At 41.0% G+C, this 20635-nt stretch overlaps 1 protein-coding gene across 1 annotated transcript in view; it reads right to left on the bottom strand.

The window, feature by feature from the left end:
- The window catches only part of r (carbamoyl-phosphate synthetase 2, aspartate transcarbamylase, and dihydroorotase rudimentary), a 1183622-nt gene that overhangs the window by 634916 nt on the left and 528071 nt on the right, over nucleotides 1–20635 (bottom strand). The window contains exons 7-8 of the mRNA XM_070094236.1: nucleotides 15898–16036; nucleotides 2847–3032 (exon numbers count right to left, since the gene is read on the bottom strand). Coding sequence (XP_069950337.1) covers nucleotides 2847–3032; nucleotides 15898–16036 — 325 coding nt within the window. The remainder of the gene's footprint in view (nucleotides 1–2846; nucleotides 3033–15897; nucleotides 16037–20635) is intronic.

Below are 20635 nucleotides of genomic sequence, written 5' to 3'. Positions count from 1 at the left end.
AAATAATATGTAATAATGTGTTTCCTTGAAGCATGAAAAACAATTCACCCCATGACAGTGACAAGATAAGGGAAGATAACATCTGATAAGAGCTGACGTTTGATGAGTGTAAACAAGGGTGAGGAGAGGGGGCAGCTGATAAGAAAAGATTAGATAATGATCCCCCTCGCTATGTTTTTGCTGGAACACAAACATTTCTGTGTATTTGTCTGTGTCAAGCTCCCTGTCTGTCTATCCGTCTAGCTCTCTGTCTCACAGAGAGCCACAAGACTGTCATCACCTTTACTCACATCTTCAAGCAGAGTATAGCATAGTCTGGATTTTTTGGGTTATCGTAGGTAATTTACACTGTGTATACTTGTATTTATGTGTACCTGTGAGACAGAGATAGACAGAAAGAGAGAGAGAGATTGAAAGAGATAGAATGGAGGGGAAGCAGCAACCGACCCCATTGTTTTAACAGGCAGTAGGGGGAGTGAGTAATGAGATAATATGTCATTTTGACAGTTGCCAACTCCTGACTCAAAACAATTATAAGCCACACACTCGCACACAAGACAAGCTTGATGAATGAAGATAATAGCAGTTATATGAAAGTATCTAGTGACTATATATGTGTATATATATTATAGAAACCAGAAGGAAGGAAGAATGGAAGGCAGGAATGAAGGAAGGACGAGATGAAAGGAAGGAAAAAAAGTAAGGAAGGAAAGACGAAGGAATGTAGGAGGGAAGGTAGGAAGGTAGGTAGGAAAGGATTGCAGGAAGGTAGGAAAGGAATGAAAGAAAGTAGGAAGGAAGGAAGGAATGATGACACATGACCATTTACCTAGGTTGGTAGACAGCAACCACCCAGGGAGGTACTACCGTCCTGCCAAGTGAGTGTAAAACGAAAACCTGTAATTGTTTTACATGATGGTAAGATTGCTGGTGTCCTTTTTTCTGTCTCATAAACATGCAAGATTTCAGGTACGTCTTGCTACTTCTACTTACACTTAGGTCACACTACACATACATGTACAAGCATATATATACACACCCCTCTGGGTATTCTTCTGTTTTCTTTCTAATTCTTGTTTTTGTTTATTTCCTCTTATCTCCACGGGGAAGTGGAACAGAATTCTTCCTCCGTAAGCCATGCGTGTTGTAAAAGGCAACTAAAATGCCGGGAGCAAGGGGCTAGTAACCCCTTCTCCCGTATAAATTACTAAATTTAAAAGAGAAACTTTCTTTTTTCTTTTTGGGCCACCCTGCCTTGGTGGGATACGGCCGGTGTGTTGAAAGAAGAACTACATAACACAACTGCCTGCTAATACACCTACCATCCGACTTACGACCTGCTCGACTTACGACCTGCTCGACTTACGACCTGCTCGACTTACGACCACTCGACTTACGACCACTCGACTTACGACCACTCGACTTACGACCACTCGACTTACGACCACTCGACTTACGACCACTCGACTTACGACCACTCGACTTACGACCGTATTTTTTATGCCAAATTTCTGGGAAATAAACAACTATTTGTGTTGTACACAGTGTTTATCCTAAATCTTACAGTATAAAATACAGTACTAACAGCATAAAAAGTAAAGTAAAACATGAAATACCAAATAAAACAATAAAATAAAGCCATTACAACAATGTTTTGTTGATATTCAGTAGTAAAATTCGACTTACAGCCATTTCGACTTACGACCGGTTTCTCGGAACCAAACTCGGTCGTAAGTCAGATGGTACTTTGAAGGAAACTGCTCAGACGAGGTGTTTTGTCTTTGCACATAAAAAAAAAAAAAAGTCCACAAAAATGCACACACACTCGTTTTGTGTGTGAGGAGTGTAAAACACCATTGTGTATGAAAACATGTTTCAAAGAGTTCCACAAGCTGCAGAACTTCTAGGAATATGTCCAGTGACTGTATATTGGTATATATATTATAGAACAATAGTAATAAACAATTTTTTGTATTGTTTGTTCTTGTAAACAAGTTTTGTAAACAATATATTGATAATTATGTTTGTGTGCTTATTGTGTTGTATACGAGTGTATATATGTACATTGCACCTTACTTTGGTCTCACAGGCCACATAAGTTATGTGAAAAAATAAAATAATGAAAAAACAACCTTCAAATACAAGTAAACCAAAGTTTACCGGGTGAGAGGCAGGCGCTGCTGTTGCCATACGCGGCTCATTTTCTGCAAACTTCATGCCTCTGTATCTCGGTAAGTACTGATGGCAAAAATTTTTTTTTGGACAAAAACAATCAGAAAAATAATCTTAACATTTTCATAAGAAAAAAGAATTTATTTTTTCAAATATTTTGCGACACCAGGAGACACTTCAGGATTGGGCCTTTCGACAGTCAAAGGGTTAATGAATTTGTCATCATCTAAGCTGATATATAAGGTCAGCTGCTTGCTACTAGTAGTGGAAACACAGCTATTTTCTTTTTAACTCTCAGTCTTGTCAGGTTAACCAAGTCTCCAAGAATGTCCTAATAACAAGACGTCCAGCAACAATATGCAGTACAGTACTTGGAAATCTAAGACATCAAAGCCAAACAAAGCAGATGAAATTTCACCAACAGCTAGCAAAATTACAAGAATGTTTGTCTTAACTTACCCACCTACCCATTAGTATCTGAGGTTTGTTCCATCTCTTACAAGGTAAACTCTTTGATGAGGTCAGTGAGGTCTGTTATTATTTTGAACCTCTTACTTGCTGAAATTGCTTTTACTACAATATCATCATCCATAAAACACTGATTTATCTCTATTATTCTGTAAAGAAAGAAGATTGAAAAAACAAATTAAAAAAGTTATTATAAACTACGTTACCTGAAGAATGGAAGGGTACGATGAACAATGCCCTCATTGGAGTTATCATTTTTATTAACGAAAAGTAGAGTCCAATCATGAGGGATTGAAGGCGAGTCCACAGCATAGCCATGGTTCTGAGTAGTGATGAAACATCTCCTTGATCCTTCATGTATACAAGGTTGGTTGTGCCCACGGTTACCATACCTGTACAAAACAAATTTACACTAAATTATGCAAGTATAATTTGTTAGTTCTTACTTTACTCTTCCTTGCTGTGATTTCCTTACAGTTTAGAACTTAAGTGATATAAAAGTGATATAAAAGAACTTTTTAAACCTTAGATTATATACTCTGTCTGAACAAGACGCTTGTGGCTTGTTTAGGTTTATCTAACCAAGGAAGAGGTCCTGTCTAGAGGCCACCAATCCATTTACTGACCAGACCAATGTTAACTCATGAATCAACTCGTCATCCATAATGGTTGAACCTCAGTTGTTAAGTTCTGAACTCACTACTTACAACAAATCAAGTTTCTTAACAGGGAAAGAGCTTACAATTACTTTGGCTAAACCAAGTACAAAAATAATCTTTCTGGAGAAGGAAGAAACAACATGGTAGATCACAAAATGTATTCAAGTTGTGTTTGCAGGAATCATGGTTGTCACACCTACTGTATTCTTGAAGCTGCAAATTAAAGAAACTTCTACTATTCAATCTATCTCATTCAACTTTTTAACCATCCCAAGAGTGAAGATATATGCACAGTGGACCCTCAGCTAATGATATTAATCCGTTCCTGAAAGCTCATTATTGGCTGAAATTATCATTAGCTGAATTAATTTTCCCCTTAAGAAATAATGGAAATCAAATTAATCCGTGCAAGACCCCAAAGTATGAAAAAAAAAAATTTTACCACATGAAATATTAATTTTAATACACACAAACTGACACTTACCTTTATTGAAAATCTGGTGGTGATTGATGGGATGGGAGGAGGGGAGTGAGCGGAAGTTGTTAATGTTTAGAAGGAGAATCCCCTTCCATTAGGACTTGAAGCATCAAGTCCTTTTCCAGGGTTACTTCCCTTCTTTTAATGCCACTAGGACCAGCTTGAGAGTCGCTGGACCTCTGTCGCACAACAAATCTGTCTATAGAGGTCTGTACCTCCCATTCCTTTAAGATTTGCCACAACATTGTCATTGTAATAGTCACCAGCATGGCTTGCAAAAGCTGTGTTAGGGTGATTTTCATCCATAAAGGTTTGCAGTTCAACCCACTTTGCACACATTTCCTTAATCTTTGTAGTAGTCACAATGGATTCCACAACTGGCATAGGCATCTTAGGGTTAGCCCCAAACCCTTCAAAATCTTAATTTCCATACTAATTCTCACCCTTTTTATCACAGGGTTGGCACTAGAAGCTTTCTTGGAGCCCATGGGGACTTATTTTGCAGGTGTTATCACTAAAAACGCTGTGATAATATGAAATGTTCCGATTGTATGCGTGGATGCGACTGCACTGGCTGGCTTTTAAACACTGGCACCCACGGGACAACTGAGGCACGCTCAGGCCACACATGGACGCGTCTCAAACTAATCGCGTTGGGCGAGTTTTTTTAGCATTAGCCGAGGGAAAATTTTTGCATTAAAATGTATCGTTAGCTGGATTTAACGTTAGCTGATGCCATCGTTAGCTGAGGGTCCACTGTACTTCCCAATATTCTGCTCTCTCGTTTTTCTTCAGTTTCTATTTGTGAACCCTCATCCCCGATTCCCTCCTTTCAAGAAAAAAAATATGTTTATCCTTATGGTGTCACTTAGAATTTCATATTTCATAATCAAGTGCCACCTTACTCTCCTTTCTTCCACGCTCATCACATGTAATTCCTTGAGTCTCAGTGAAAATCGTATTTCTTTTTGACTCTGGGACAAATATTATTATAAACCTCTCAATTTTCTCTAGCATTTGCATGTAATTCATCAGGTGGGGGTTCCATGTCAAGACTGCATACTCCATGATGGACTTTTTTTTTTTTTTTTTTTTCTCAACAAGTCGGCCATCTCCCACCGAGGCAGGGTGACCCAAAAAAGAAAGAAAACCCCCAAAAAGAAAATACTTTCATCCTCACTCAACACTTTCACCACACTCACACATTATCACTGTTTTTGCAGAGGTGCTCAGAATACAACAGTTTAGAAGCATACACATATAGATACACAACATATCCCTCCAAACTGCCAATATCCCAAACCCCTTCTTTAAAGTGCAGGCATTGTACTTCCCATTTCCAGGACTCAAGTCCGACTATATGAAAATAACCGGTTTCCCTGAATCCCTTCACTAAATATTACCCTGCTCACACTCCAACAGATCGTCAGGTCCCGAGTACCATTCGTCTCCATTCACTCCTATCTAACACGCTCACGCACGCTTGCTGGAAGTCCAAGCCCCTTGCCCACAAAAACTCCTTTACCCCCTCTCTCCAACCCTTTCGAGGACGACCCCTACCCCGCCTTCCTTCCCCTATAGATTTATATACTTTCCATGTCATTCTTCTTTGATCCATTCTCTCTAAATGACCAAACCACCTCAACAACCCCTCTTCTGCCCTCTGACTAATACTTTTATTAACTCCACACCTTTTCCTAATTTCCACACTCCGAATTTTCTGCATAATATTTACACCACACATTGCCCTTAAACAGGACATCTCCACTGCCTCCATCTGTCTCCTTGCTGCTGCATTTACCACCCAAGCTTCACACCCATATAAGAGTGTTGGTACTACTATACTTTCATACATTCCCTTCTTTGCCTCCATAGATAACGTTTTTTGACTCCACATATACCTCAACGCACCACTCACCTTTTTTCCCCTCATCAATTCTATGATTAACCTCATCCTTCATAAATCCATCCGCCGACACGTCAACTCCCAAGTATCTGAAAACATTCACTTCTTCCATACTCCTCCTCCCCAATTTGATATCCAATTTTTTTTAATCTAAATCATTTGATACCCTCATCACCTTACTCTTTTCTATGTTCACTTTCAATTTTCTACCTTTACGCACATTCCCGAACTCATCCACTAACCTTTGCAATTTTTCTTTAGAATCTCCCATAAGCACAGTATCATCAGCAAAAAGTAACTGTCAATTCCCATTTTGAATTTGATTCCCCAAAATTTAATCCCACACCTCTCCCGAACACCCTAGCATTTACTTCCTTTACAACCCCATCTATAAATATATTAAACAACCATGGTGACATTACACATCCCTGTCTAAGACCTACTTTTACCGGGAAGTAGTCTCCCTCTCTTCTACACACCCTAACCTGAGCCTCACTCTCCTCATAAAAACTCTTTACAGCATTTAATAACTTACCACCTATTCCATATACTTGCAACATCTGCCACATTGCTCCTCTATCTACTCTATCATATGCCTTTTCTAAATCCATAAATGCAATAAAAACTTCCCTACCTTTATCTAAATACTGTTCACATATATGCTTCAATGTAAACACTTGATCTACACATCCCCTACCCACTCTGAAACCTCCTTGCTCATCCACAATCCTACATTCTGTCTTACCTCTAATTCTTTCAATTATAACCCTACCGTACACTTTTCCTGGTATACTCAGTAAACTTATTCCTCTATAATTTTTACAGTCTCTTTTGTCCCCTTTCCTTTTATATAAAGGGACTATACATGCTCTCCACCAATCCCAAGGTACCTTCCCCTCTTTCATACATTTATTAAGCAAAAGTACCAACCACTCCAACACTATATCCCCCCCTGCTTTTAACATTTCTGTCATGATCCCATCAGTTCCAGCTGCTTTACCCCCTTTCATTCTACGTAATGCCTCACGTACCTCCCCCACACTTCCATTCTGCTCTTCTTCACTCCTAAAAGATGGTATACCTCCCTGACCAGTGCATGAAATTACTGCCTCTCTTTCTTCCTTAACATTTAAAAGTTCCTCAAAATATTCTCGCCATCTACCTAATACCTCCCTCTCCCCATCTACTAACTCCCCTACTCTGTTTTTAACTGACAAATCCATACTTTCCCTAGGCTTTCTTAACTTGTTTAACTCGCTCCAAAATTTTTTCTTATTTTCATTAAAATTTCTTGACAGTGCCTCTCCCACTCTTTCATCTGCTCTCCTTTTGTACTCTCTCACCACTCTCTTTACCTTTCTTTTACTCTCCATATACTCTGCTCTTCTTATAACACTTCTGCTTTGTAAAAACCTCTCATAAGCTACCTTTTTCTCTTTTATCACACCCTTTACTTCATCATTCCACCAATCACTCCTCTTTCCTCCTTCCCCCACCCTCCTATAACCACAAACTTCTGCCCCACATTCTAATACTGCATTTTTAAAACTATTCCAACCCTCTTCAACCCCCCCACTACTCATCTTTACACTAGCCCACCTTTCTGCCAATAGTCGCTTATATCTCACCCAACTTCCTCCTCCCTTATATGCCTTATATACGTCATATATTATATCCTAAATTATGTTTTGTTCATGTTCCTTTATGTCACCTGGTTTAAGTACATCTCTAATAGTACATCTGTTATGATTCCTGATCCTTTACTTTATGGCTTTGAGAAGGCTGTCCTGACCCAAACTATACTCCATTACTTCATTACCCTGTATGTACAATAAGGTTAATTGCCGAAAGTCATTCACATGACTGAGTTTTTAGTGGATCTAGGTTTCTGGAGTATATTTTCATCCTTCAATGATTTTGTCTGCATAGGTTTCACATTGGGCTAGAAACCTCTTCTCATGTATGTGTTACTAAATTGAAAAAGAGACTTTCGTTTTTCTTTTTTGGGCCACCCTGCCTCGGTGGGATATGGCTGGTGTGTTGAAAGAAAAAGTAGTAGTTTCACATTATCAGGAAACACACACACACACACACACACACACACACACACACACACACACACACACACACACACACACACACACACACACACACACACACACACAACACAGTCTACACAGTAAGGCATTCCTTATATAAAACACAGTAGTGGTCCCAGTACTGAACCTTGTGGTACCTGGCTTGTTACAAAAAGGAAGTTGAGAGATTTGATGAACACTTTGGCCTTACAGAGTACTCAGTGCTCCTGGCAATAAAAATTAAACAGCAGCTTACACAAGAACATCATAAGTTTAACAATGTAAAAAAGTACAATAATGATCAAACATCCAACACAAATACTGTCACAACACTTTGCATGCCTGAAAACATTAAATTGTCATACCTGGAGTTTACCTGGAGAGAGTTCCGGGGGTCAACGCCCCCGCAGCCTGGTCTGTGACCAGGCCTCCTGGTGGATCAGAGCCTGATCAACCAGGCTGTTACTGCTGGCTGCACGCAAACCAACGTACGAGCCACAGCCCGGCTGATCAGGAACTGACTTTAGGTGCTTGTCCAGTGCCAGCTTGAAGACTGCCAGGGGTCTGTTGGTAATCCCCCTTATGTGTGCTGGGAGGCAGTTGAACAGTCTCGGGCCCCTGACACTTATTGTATGGTCTCTTAACGTGCTAGTGACACCCCTGCTTTTCATTGGGGGGATGGTGCATCGTCTGCCAAGTCTTTTGCTTTCGTAGTGAGTGATTTTCGTGTGCAAGTTCGGTACTAGTCCCTCTAGGATTTTCCAGGTGTATATAATCATGTATCTCTCCCTCCTGCGTTCCAGGGAATACAGGTTTAGGAACCTCAAGCGCTCCCAGTAATTGAGGTGTTTTATCTCAGTTATGCGCGCCGTGAAAGTTCTCTGTACATTTTCCAGGTCGGCAATTTCACCTGCCTTGAAAGGTGCTGTTAGTGTGCAGCAATATTCCAGCCTAGATAGAACAAGTGACCTGAAGAGTGTCATCATGGGCTTTGCCTCCCTAGTTTTGAAGTTTCTCATTATCCATCCTGTCATTTTTTCTAGCAAATGCGATTGATACAATGTTATGGTCCTTGAAGGTGAGATCCTCCAACATGATCACTCCCAGGTCTTTGATGTTGGTGTTTCGCTCTATTTTGTGGCCAGAATTTTTGTACTCTGATGAAGATTTAATTTCCTCATGTTTACCATATCTGAGTAATTGAAGTTTCTCATCGTTGAACTTCATATTGTTTTCTGCAGCCCACTGAAAGATTTGGTTGATGTCCGCCTGGAGCCTTGCAGTGTCTGCAATGGAAGGCACTGTCATGCAGATTCGGGTGTCATCTGCAAAGGAAGACACGGTGCTGTGGCTGACATCCTTGTCTATGTCGGATATGAGGATGAGGAACAAGATGGGAGCGAGTACTGTGCCTTGTGGAACAGAGCTTTTCACCGTAGCTGCCTCGGACTTTACTCTGTTGACGACTACTCTCTGTGTTCTGTTAGTGAGGAAATTATAGATCCATCGACCGACTTTTCCTGTTATTCCTTTAGCACGCATTTTGTGCGCTATTATGCCATGGTCACACTTGTCGAAGGCTTTTGCAAAGTCTGTATATATTACATCTGCATTCTTTTTGTCTTCTAGTGCATTTAGGACCTTGTCGTAGTGATCCAATAGTTGAGACAGACAGGAGCGACCTGATCTAAACCCATGTTGCCCTGGATTGTGTAACTGATGGGTTTCTAGATGGGTGGTGATCTTGCTTCTTAGGACCCTTTCAAAGATTTTTATGATATGGGATGTTAGTGCTATTGGTCTGTAGTTCTTTGCTATTGCTTTACTGCCCCCTTTGTTGAGTGGGGCTATGTCTGTTGTTTTTAGTAACTGTGGGACGACTCCCGTGTCCATGCTCCCTCTCCATAGGATGGAAAAGGCTCGTGATAGGGGCTTCTTGCAGTTCTTGATGAACACGGAGTTCCATGAGTCTGGCCCTGGGGCAGAGTGCATGGGCATGTCATTTATCGCCTGTTCGAAGTCATTTGGCGTCAGGATAACATCGGATAGGCTTGTGTTAATCAAATTTTGTGGCTCTCTCATAAAAAATTCATTTTGATCTTCGACTCTCAGTCTGGTTAGTGGCTTGCTAAAAGCCGAGTCATATTGGGACTTGAGTAGCTCACTCATTTCCTTGCTGTCATCTGTGTAGGACCCATCTTGTTTAAGTAGGGGCCCAATACTGGACGTTGTTCTCGATTTTGATTTGGCATAGGAGAAGAAATACTTTGGGTTTCTTTCGATTTCATTTATGGCTTTTAGTTCTTCCCACGATTCCTGACTCCTAAAGGATTCTTTTAGCTTAAGTTCAATGCTTGCTATTTCTCTGACCAGTGTCTCCCTACGCATTTCAGATATATTGACCTCTTTTAGCCGCTCTGTTATTCTTTTCCGTCGCCTGTAAAGGGAGCGCCTGTCTCTTTCTATTTTACATCTACTCCTCCTTTTTCTTAGAGGAATAAGCCTTGTGCATACATCGAGTGCCACCAAATTAATCTGTTCTAGGCATACGTTGGGGTCAGTGTTGCTTAGTATATCTTCCCAGCTTATATCGGTTAGGACTTGGTTTACTTGGTCCCACTTTATGTTTTTGTTATTGAAGTTGAATTTGGTGAATGCTCCCTCGTGACTAGTCTCATTATGTCGGTCTGGGGCTCCACGCATACATGTCTGAACCTCAATTATGTTGTGATCTGAGTATATTGTTTTTGATATGGTGACATTTCTTATCAGATCATCATTGTTAGTGAAGATGAGGTCTAGTGTATTCTCCAGTCTAGTAGGCTCTATTATTTGCTGGTTTAAATTGAATTTTGTGCAGAGATTTAAAAGCTCGTGTGAGTGTGAGTTTCCATCAGAGCTGCCTCCTGGTGTTATTACTGCAACAATATTATTTGCTATATTCCTCCATTTTAGGTGCCTTAAGTTGAAATCCCCCAGGAGCAAGATGTTGGGTGCAGGAGCTGGAAGATTTTCCAGACAGTGGTCAATTTTTAACAGCTGTTCCTGGAATTGCTGGGATGTTGCATCCGGAGGCTTGTAGACTACCACAATGACTAGGTTTTGGTTCTCGACCTTTACTGCTAAAACTTCCACTACATCATTTGAGGCATTAAGCAGTTCTGTGCAAACCAAGTGACTCTGCAATGTACAGGCCAACCCCCCCCTTTTGCCTGTTCACTCTGTCCCATCTGTATAGGTTGTAACTGGGATCCATATTTCGTTGTCCAAGTGATCCTTTATGTGGGTCTCAGTGAAAGCCGCGAACATTGCCTTTGCCTCTGCAAGCAGTCCACGGATGAAAGGTATTTTGTTGTTTGTTGCTGGCTTTAGACCCTGTATATTTGCAAAGAAGAATGTTATCGGACTGGTGGTATTGTTGGTACTGGGGGGGGATTTTTTTTTCCGGCATTAGTATCTGTATCTGTTGGTTTGGAGTGGAGGCCATCGACTGTGGTTCCACTCCAGGAATGACTGGATTTGGTGTACAATTTCTGCCATTTCCTGCCAGTTTTTTTTCCTTCCTGGCACTAAAAAACCTCTCCCTCTTCCCTAAAATGTCAGAGGTCCCATCACTAATAATTCTGTTCATTTCCCAGGATTCCAATATGTCCTAGACATCAAGTAAACTCCCCATCTTGGATCTTCTGGACCACATTGTGGACAGAAGCATACTGGTACAATGACCAACAGAGTGAACTGGGAGTCAGTAGATAGTGAAATGAAGTCATAATGGTCAGCTCTTAGCATGAGCATGAACGATCAAGTGAATCTCTACAATTAGCAGAGAGGACTTGCTTGGCAACTATACATAATGCAAATCCTCAATGAAAGTTCAGACAGATGTGCAACATCTGGTAATCTTGTAAAGTAAAAGGACACAAGTGCAACTAATGTGACATTTATTGTGGCAATGTTTCGCTCTCCAGGAGCTTTATCAAGCCATTGGCTTGATAAAGCTCCTGGAGAGCGAAACGTTGCCACAATAAATGTCACATTAGTTGCACTTTTGTCCTTTTACTTTACATATTGTCGGTAATTCTACCAACTTTATTACAATCTGGTAATCTTCATTCTAGATGTTTCGCCATCCAGTGGTTTTATCAATACAGATTCTAGGACATAATTAGAAGACAGTAGAACTATATACAGAAGATGAGGTAATCAGTCCCTCAGCCTTGGAGCTGGTGTTGAAAGCACTGTGGTGGTAGAGAATCTCTACCAGGAGCACATGAAAGATAATTGTAAACGAAATTTGTAGATGTTTGTGAAATTTACCTCTCATTTTACATCATGAGACAGAAGACTAGCAATTCTGCTAGAGTGCTCAGAAAATTAATTTTATATCATTTGAGAAAATTACATCTCTGAAAAATCACAAAATTGTCAGTACAGTGGAACCTCAAAAATTGAACTTAATCCATTTCAGGAGCTAGTTCTAAATTCTGAAAGTCTGAAATTCGAAGCAATATTTCCCATAAGAAATAATGGAAATACAATTAATCTGTTCCAGAAACCCAAAAATATTCACACAAAAAATACATTTTATAGAGATTAATTACAGTTTTACATACAACAAATACTATAGTTTTTAATTATGTATAGTAATACATATAAAATAACATTTTTACTTATCTTTATTGAAGATTGGTGATGGCATCTGGAAGATAGGGAGGAGGAGAGAGGGAGTTGGGGGTTAGTGTTTGGAAGGGGAATGCCCCTCCATGAGGACTTCAGGTAAAGCCCTCTCTGGGGTTACTTCCCTTCTGGACTCCAGGTAAAGCCCTCTCTGGGGTTACTTCCCTTCTCTGTCTTTTAATGCCACCAGGACCAGCTGGAGAGTCACTGGACCCCTGTCTCACAAAATAACTGTCCACAGTCCTCTGTTTCTGGTGCCTCTTTAACATTTCCCTAAAATGGGACATGGTTCTGTCACTGAACTTGTTGCAAAGATGGCTTGTTTCAGCTTGCTCAGGGTGGTACTTCTGCACAAACATTTGGACATCATTCCACTTGGCACAAATCTCCTTAATCTTTGAAGAAGTCACCTCATCCACTCCCTCTTCCTCCTCCTCTGAAGCAAGTTCCTCAGCTGTGGTCTGATACTGCTCCAGATGAAGCTCTTGCAGCTCTTCAGTGGTTAGCTCTTCCCTGTGGTCCTCCACCAACTCTTCCACATCCTCACCACTCACCTCCAACCCCAGGGTGTTCCCCACTGCCACACTAGAGTCCACAACAGGCAGAGGGTGAGCTGGGTCAGGGTCAGCCTCAAACCCTTCAAAATCCCTCTTTTGGACACAATCTGGCCACAATTGTCTTCAAGCAGAGTTCAAAGTCCTGGAAGTCACTCCCTCCCAAGCATTACCTATAAGGCTTATGGAGCTGTAGATGTTGAAGTGATTCCTCCATAACTCTCTTAGGGTCAACTTAGTGTCTGTGGTCACTTCAAAGCACTTTTCAAACACTGCTTTTGAGTAGAGTTTTTTGAAGTTAGAAATGACCTGCTGGTCCATGGGCTGCAGAAAAGGAGTAGTGTTAGGAGGCAAGAACTTCACTTTTATAAAACTGAAGGCCTTAGACAAGAGGTCTAGTAAGTTTGGAGGATGAGCAGGAGCATCGTCCATTAACAGGAGGCACTTGAGTAGCAATTTCTTTTCCTGGAGGTATTTTTTCACACTGGGGCCAAACACTTCATGGACCCACTCTTTGAAAATTTGTCTTGTGACCCATGCCTTATGATTAGCTTTCCACAAGACACACAACTTGTTCTTAAAGACATTGTTTTTCTTAAACACTCTGGGATTTTCTGAATGATATACAAGTAAAGCCTTCACTTTAAAATCACCACTAGCATTAGCACAGAACAAAAGAGTAAGCCTGTCTTTCATAGGCTTGTGTCCTGGCAGTGCCTTTTCTTCCTGTGTGATGAAGGCCAATATATCTGTAATACGAAGGGAGGCACTGAGGCACTGCTCAGAAAAATAGCAAACATCAAACTTAAGCTAAAGGAATTTTACAGGAGACATGAAACACAGGAAGAACTAAAAGCCACAAATGAAATTGAAAGAAACCCAAAATATTTCTTTTCCTATGCCAACTCTAAGTCAAGAACAACATCCAGTATTGGGCCACTACTCCGACGAGATGGGTCCTACACAGATGACAGCAAGGGAGTGAGTGAGCTACTCAAGTCCCAATATGGCTCGGTTTTTAGCAAGCCGCTAACCAGACAGAGTCAAAGACCTAAATGATCTTTTTATGAGCGAGACTCGGAATTTGGCAGATTCAAACCCATCTGATATTATCCTAACAACAAATGACTTTGAAAAGGCAATAAATGACATACCCATGCACTCTGCCCCAGGCCCAGACTCATGGAACTCTGTGTTCATCAAGAACTGCAAGAAGCCCCTATCACATACTTTTAATATTCTATGGAGAGGGAGCATGGACACAGGGGTCATTGCACATTTGCTAAAAAGAACATACATAGCCCCACTCCACAAAGGGGGCAGTAAAGCAATAGCAAAAAACTACAGACCAATAGTGCTAACATCCCATATCATAAAAATCTTTGAAAGGGTTCTAAAGCCAGATCACCACTCATTTAAATACCCATCAGTAACACAACCCAAGGCAACATGGGCTTAGAGCATGTCGCTCCTGCCTGTTCCAACTACTGGACTACTATGACAAAGTCCTGGATGCTCTAGAAAATAAAATGCAGATATAATATACACAGACTTTGAAAAAGCCTTTGACAAGTGTGACCATGGTGTAATAGCACACAAAATGCATGATAAAGGAATAACAGGAAAAGTTGGTAGATGGATCTATAATTACCTAACAAATAGAACACAAAGAGTAGTAGTAAACACAGGAAAGTCTGAGATGGATACTGTGAAAAGCTCTGTTCCATAAGGTACAGTACTTGCCCCCCAGAGCACCATGCCTTCCTCTGCAGATGACACCCGAATTTACATAGCAGTTTCCTCCGCTGAAGACATAGCAAGACTCCAGGAGGACATCACCCAAATCTTTAAATGGGCTGCAGAAAATAATATGAAGCTCAATGATGAGAAATTTCAATTACTGCGATATGGAAGAGTGAGGAAATTTAAACTATATTGGAGTACAAAACAGATTCCAAACACACAACACAATGAAAAACTAATATAAAATGCCAGGGAGTGATAATGTCAGAGGATCTCACTCTCAAAGACCACAACATTGTATCAACTGAATCTGCTAGAAAAATGACAGGATGGATAATGAGAACCTTCAAAACTAGGTATGCCAAGCTGATGATGACACTCTTCAGATCGCTTGTTCTATCTAGACTGGAATATTGCTGCACACTAACAGCACCTTTCAAGGAAGGTGAAATTGCTGACCTAGAAAATGTAGAGAACCTTCACACCACACATAAGTGCGATAAAATGCCTAACTTAATGGGAACGTTTGGGTTCCTCAACCCGTACTCCTTGGAATGCAGGCAGGAGAGATACATGATTATATACACCTGGAAAATCCTAAAAGGATTAGTACCAAATTTGCACATGGAAATCACTCCCTATTAAAGCAAAAGACTTGGCAGACAATGCTGAATCTCTTGCAGGGGGGGGGGATTACCATAAGAGCCAACATAATAAGTGTCAGGGGTCCAAGACTATTCAACTGCCTCCCAGCATACATAAGAGGGATTACCAAATAGACTCCTGGCTGTCTTCAAGAAGGCTTTGGACAGGCACATAAAGTCAGTACCAGATCAGCCAGGATGTGGTTCATACATCAGTGTGTGTGGCCAACAGTAACAGCCTCATTGATCAGGCCCTGATCCACCATAAGGCCTGGTTCATAGATCAGGCTGCAGGGGCATTGACCCCTTAAACCCTCTCCAGGTATACTTCAGATATCATAGCATCTATATCATGATGCTATGAAGCTGACCACATCATAACATCAATATCATATGATGCTACATAGTCAAAGGCTGGGTAAAATCTTTTATAATTTATAAAGAAGTAAAAAATACCCTTTTCACAGGCTTAGTTTTAGGTCAAGAAAATGCAGAAACCCAAAAGAAACATGTCTTACTTCATCTTGTAGGTGGAGCAGCCAGCAGCCACTGACAGCAGTTGGTGGCCCAGACATATACCAAAGATTGGCTTAGTTGTGCTTGAAGCCATCACCAAGCGCAGGTGTTCAACAGTTGTGCTGCACATCTGTGGGTCACCTGCCAAAGTAAAACAACAACAAAATATTCTCATAGTGGTAATAGTCGCAATACTTATGGAGCACTGACATTATAGCCACAACAAATACACACAAGACAAACTAAAAAAAAAAGATAACCTTAACAAACAATATAAGTAATAAGCATAAACACTCAACACAAATACAATTATGCCAAGTTAAAATAACCAGCATCAATAAAACAAACAACTTTATTTCTCTGTACACAAAATGTAAATATATACACACATGCAGTATAATGTGATCCTTTATTGACAGCGTTTCTCCCACACAGTGGGCTTTATCAAGTCGCAAACAGATCTACCTGGGTGGAAGGTATGCGAGGATGAATTCAGGTTGAGAATGCTGGGTCAGGTGGAGAATGCTTCATGTGACTATCTACTGAGTAGAGTCATAGTCTAATACCTTGGTTAGCTTTGTAGAGAGAATGGATAAGTGTATGAGTAGACCTTCTGCAGTGTTCCATTCTTATGTTCTTATGTGGGATAGCAATGAAGAAGTTTCTTGGCAAGGGGTTCAGCTATGTTATAGAAGCCGTTGTTCTGGTTGAAATTGTTGGATATACAGATAAGTGACGATTCCAGGATCATTCGGTAGCGAGTGTTGTCTTCTCTGGTGACGAGTCTTGCATTTCTGTAGCTGATTAAATGGTTGTGTGAATTTCGGTGTTGAACACAGGCATTCCTTGAATCGTCAGATCTGCCAGCGTACTGGTGTTCTGAAATACGTGTTTGGAGGTCTCTTGATGTTTTGCCCATATATAATTTGCTGCAGTCATTACAAGGGATTATGTACACTCCTGCAGAGGATGGAAGCTTGTCTTGTCTATCATTGGTAATGTTATTGATGGTCGTGGTTGTGGAGGTAAATACTTGGAATGAGGTGTTGGAAAAGATGTTGGAAACGTGTTTGGCAATGGAGTTGGTGGGGAGAACTATGTATCTCTTCTTGGCAGTCTTCTCTGGGTGTGTTGATGTTTAATGCCCATCATCTGCAGTCTCTAATGAAGTGACAAGGATAGTGAAGTTTGGAAAATACTTGTTCAATTGTAGAGCATTCTTCCTCAAGGAACTCATTGCTGCAGATTCTGAGTGCGCACAGGAAAAAGCCTATAATTACACCATGTTTAGTTTTGGTGTTGTGGTGAGAGTAGAAGTGGAGAAGATCGTGTTGGTTGTCAAGTTTTCGATAGACTTTAAAACATAGTTCATGGTCAGCTTTGCAGAGAACATCAAGGAAAGGAAGAGTGTTGTCGACTTCTTCAAGTGTGAACTGGATTGAGGGCTCGACCTGGTTGAGCTTGTGTTGGAGAGCTTGAATGCTGAAGCGACTGGGAGTTATGATGAGAATGTTGTCAACAAAGAAATTAAAACCCTCTTTAAATTCCTCTCAAAAGACTTCCCTAAATAATTTCCCTGAGGGGCTTACAGGTACCTCAATAATAATAGAAACCATGAGAAAGCCAGAAAGTTGTAAATCGAGGGAAAACTAGAAATATGATCTACCGTCAGCAGCTACGCTCTCTTGTTAAGAGAAATACTGTATACGTAGTCTAGTCAGCATAATATACTGTATATTATTTCTATACTCATGGGGAAGTGTGAAACCCACATGGGTCACACACAGCTTGGAGAATAGAAGGTCATCAGGCTTGATCTAAGGGAAAGATAGCTCCATTTTCTTGGATCAAGAGCCCTTCAACATCAAGGAACCCGATGTAAATAGCATGCTAAAAATATCTAACAGACAAGACTCACAGCAATGGATTTAAGTTGGAAAAACTCAGATTCAGGAAGGATATAGGTAAGCACTGGTTTGGTAAGAGAGTTGTGGATGAGTGGAACAAACTCCCGAGTACTGTCATAGACGCTAAGTCGTTGTGCACTTTTAAAAATAGGTTGGATAAATACACGAGTGGGTGTGGGTGGCGGGGTGCGAGTTGGACCTGACTAGCTTGTGCTACTAGGTCGGATGCAATGCTCCTTCCTTAAGCGACGTGTCTGACCTCACTAGGTCAAGGCATTGGCTTAAGCTGGTGGGAGAAATGGAGCCGCCTCACATAGGCCAGTAGGCCTGTTGCAGTGTTCCTTCATTCTTATGAAAGTTGCATAATTTACAAAATTCAAGACAAGTTTCTTAAATAGGCTATTAATGTTGCGTCCCTCAGCAAAGGCATCTTTATGCTTGTAAGAGGTTCTTGATCCACAGAAGTGAACCTATCATCTCCTTCCAAGAAATGAACCTCACTATCCACTCTTTACCAAGTGTTATATGACCCTTATGGATTTAGTACTATCCCCTAATAGTACTACTAAAAATAATATTGTCATGATTTTGATATACCATAGCTGTACATAAACTGTGTAGTGTACATTATTAATGTATGCAGCAAAATGTGAATGACATTTTAAGTTTAATGATTTCTAAAAAAAATCGAAATACCAGAAGAGATAGTTATGGCACCATTTTAATGGTCAATTCATTCTGAAAATATTTTTTATGAATTCAACATGAATGATAAATCAAATTAATGTTTTTCTTAGGAAGCAAAGACATGTTAAGTGGATACCAGAAGATTTCTAGCTAGTGTGTGGACAGCAGCAGGGTTCTGGCTAGTGTGTGGATACCAACAGAGTTCTGGCTAGTGTGTGGATACTAACAGCAGTCTGGCTAGTGTGTGGATACAAACAGAGGTCTGGCTAGTGTGTGGATGCCAGAAGGGTTCTGGCTAGTGTGTGGATACAAACAGCAGTCTGGCTAGTGTGTGGATACAAACAGAGGTCTGGCTAGTGTGTGGATACCAACAGAGGTCTGGCTAGTGTGTGGATACCAACAAAGGCCTGGCTAGTGTGTGGATACCAAAAGCTCTGACAGGAGTGTGGATACCAACAGAGTTCTGGCTAGTGTGTGGATACCAGCCGAGTTCTGGCTAGTGTGTGGATACCAACAGAATTCTGGCTAGTGTGTGGATACCAATAGAATTTTGGCTAGTGTGTGGATACCAACAGAATTCTGGCTAGTGTGTGGATACCAACAGTTCTGGTTAGTGTGCAGATACAAACAGTTCTGGCTAGTGTGTGGATATCAACAGAGTCCTGGCTAGTGTGTGGATACCAACAGCTCTGACTGGTGTGTGGATACCAACAGTTCTGGCTACCTGGAGTTTACCTGGAGAGAGTTCCGGGGGTCAACGCCCCTGCGGCCCGGTCTGTGACCAGGCCTCCTGGTGGATCAGAGCCTGATCAACCAGGCTGTTGCTGCTGGCTGCACGCAAACCAACGTACGAGCCACAGCCCGGCTGATCAGGAACTGACTTTAGGTGTAGATACCAACAGAGTTCCGGCTAGTGCGTGGATACCAACACTTCTGGCTAGTGTGTGGATACTAAGAGTTCTGCCTAGTGTGTGGATATCAGAGTTCTGGTAGTGTGTGGATACCAACAGTCCTGGCTAGTATGTGGATACCAACAGAGTTCTGGCTAGTGTGTCGATACCAACAGTTCTGGCTAGTGTGTCGATACCAACAGAGTTCTGGTTAGTGTGTCGATACCAACAGAGTTCTGGATGAATAAAAATTTATATTTTTTAATGTATGAAATTGTTTTGTAACATATATATGTTGTGGACTGTCAAGGTATGTTCAGCTTGTATTTTCATGTCATTTGATCCAGCTCATGTTAACCCCTTCAGTGGCAATCACGCAAAACTACATCACTGATGCAGGGGTCCCTCACATAATTCTACATCACGAGCTCAACTCACTCATAACTTGACTGGAAAATTTTGGACTAGATACAAGGGAATGGTTCTGTGCAATAAGTGTGCACAGTTTAAAATACATAGTAACTTCGAGGTGTTTTGTAAGATAGATTTCATGGTCGTATTGGCTGTTTCCTGGTACCATATGATAGAAAGGAAGAAATACTACTGAAATAGAGATGATTTTGATTGGTTTCAGGACCAAAAGTACCTTCTAAAGTAGTGAAAATATTTGATTTTTGTCAATATTCCTGAGGATGGGTAAGGCTCGTGTCTCCCTCCTATCCCCTGTAATAATAATAATTATTATTATTATTATTTATTATTATTATTAATAATAATAATCAAAAAGAAGCGCTAAGCCACAAGGGCTATACAGTGCTGCAGGGTAGGGAAGGAAGCAAGGGTATTGGATGGCAGAAGGGAGGAGGGATGATCAGCAGGTTACAGAAAACAGCGGGGCAGGGGATAGTACGGGGATAGAGGGTAGCAAGAGATTGAAGTAGAAAGGGCTGAAGGTATCAGAATTTGTGAAGTCAGTCAGTTGTTGTCAAAAAGTCAATGAGAGAGTCCGGATGAAAGGTGGGTCCATCAATGAGAAGGGAAGGTAAAGAGAGAGTAGCGGAGTGAAGACGACGACAGAGGTAAATTCTGCATGCTCGTTGATAAAGTGGGCAGTCCAACAGAATGTGGCTGACTGATAATGGAGCTTGGCAATTCTCACAGAGAGGAGCAGGACGCCTCTCCATGAGATATCCATGAGCAAGACGAGTATGGCCAATGCGAAGACGGGAGAGAGTATTATTATTATTATAATCAAA

This window comes from Cherax quadricarinatus, chromosome 45, assembly GCF_038502225.1.
Source record: "Cherax quadricarinatus isolate ZL_2023a chromosome 45, ASM3850222v1, whole genome shotgun sequence".
Lineage (NCBI taxonomy): Eukaryota > Metazoa > Arthropoda > Malacostraca > Decapoda > Parastacidae > Cherax > Cherax quadricarinatus.
Note: the sequence above shows the minus strand (reverse complement) of the source record. Positions and strands in the feature narration are given on the sequence as shown.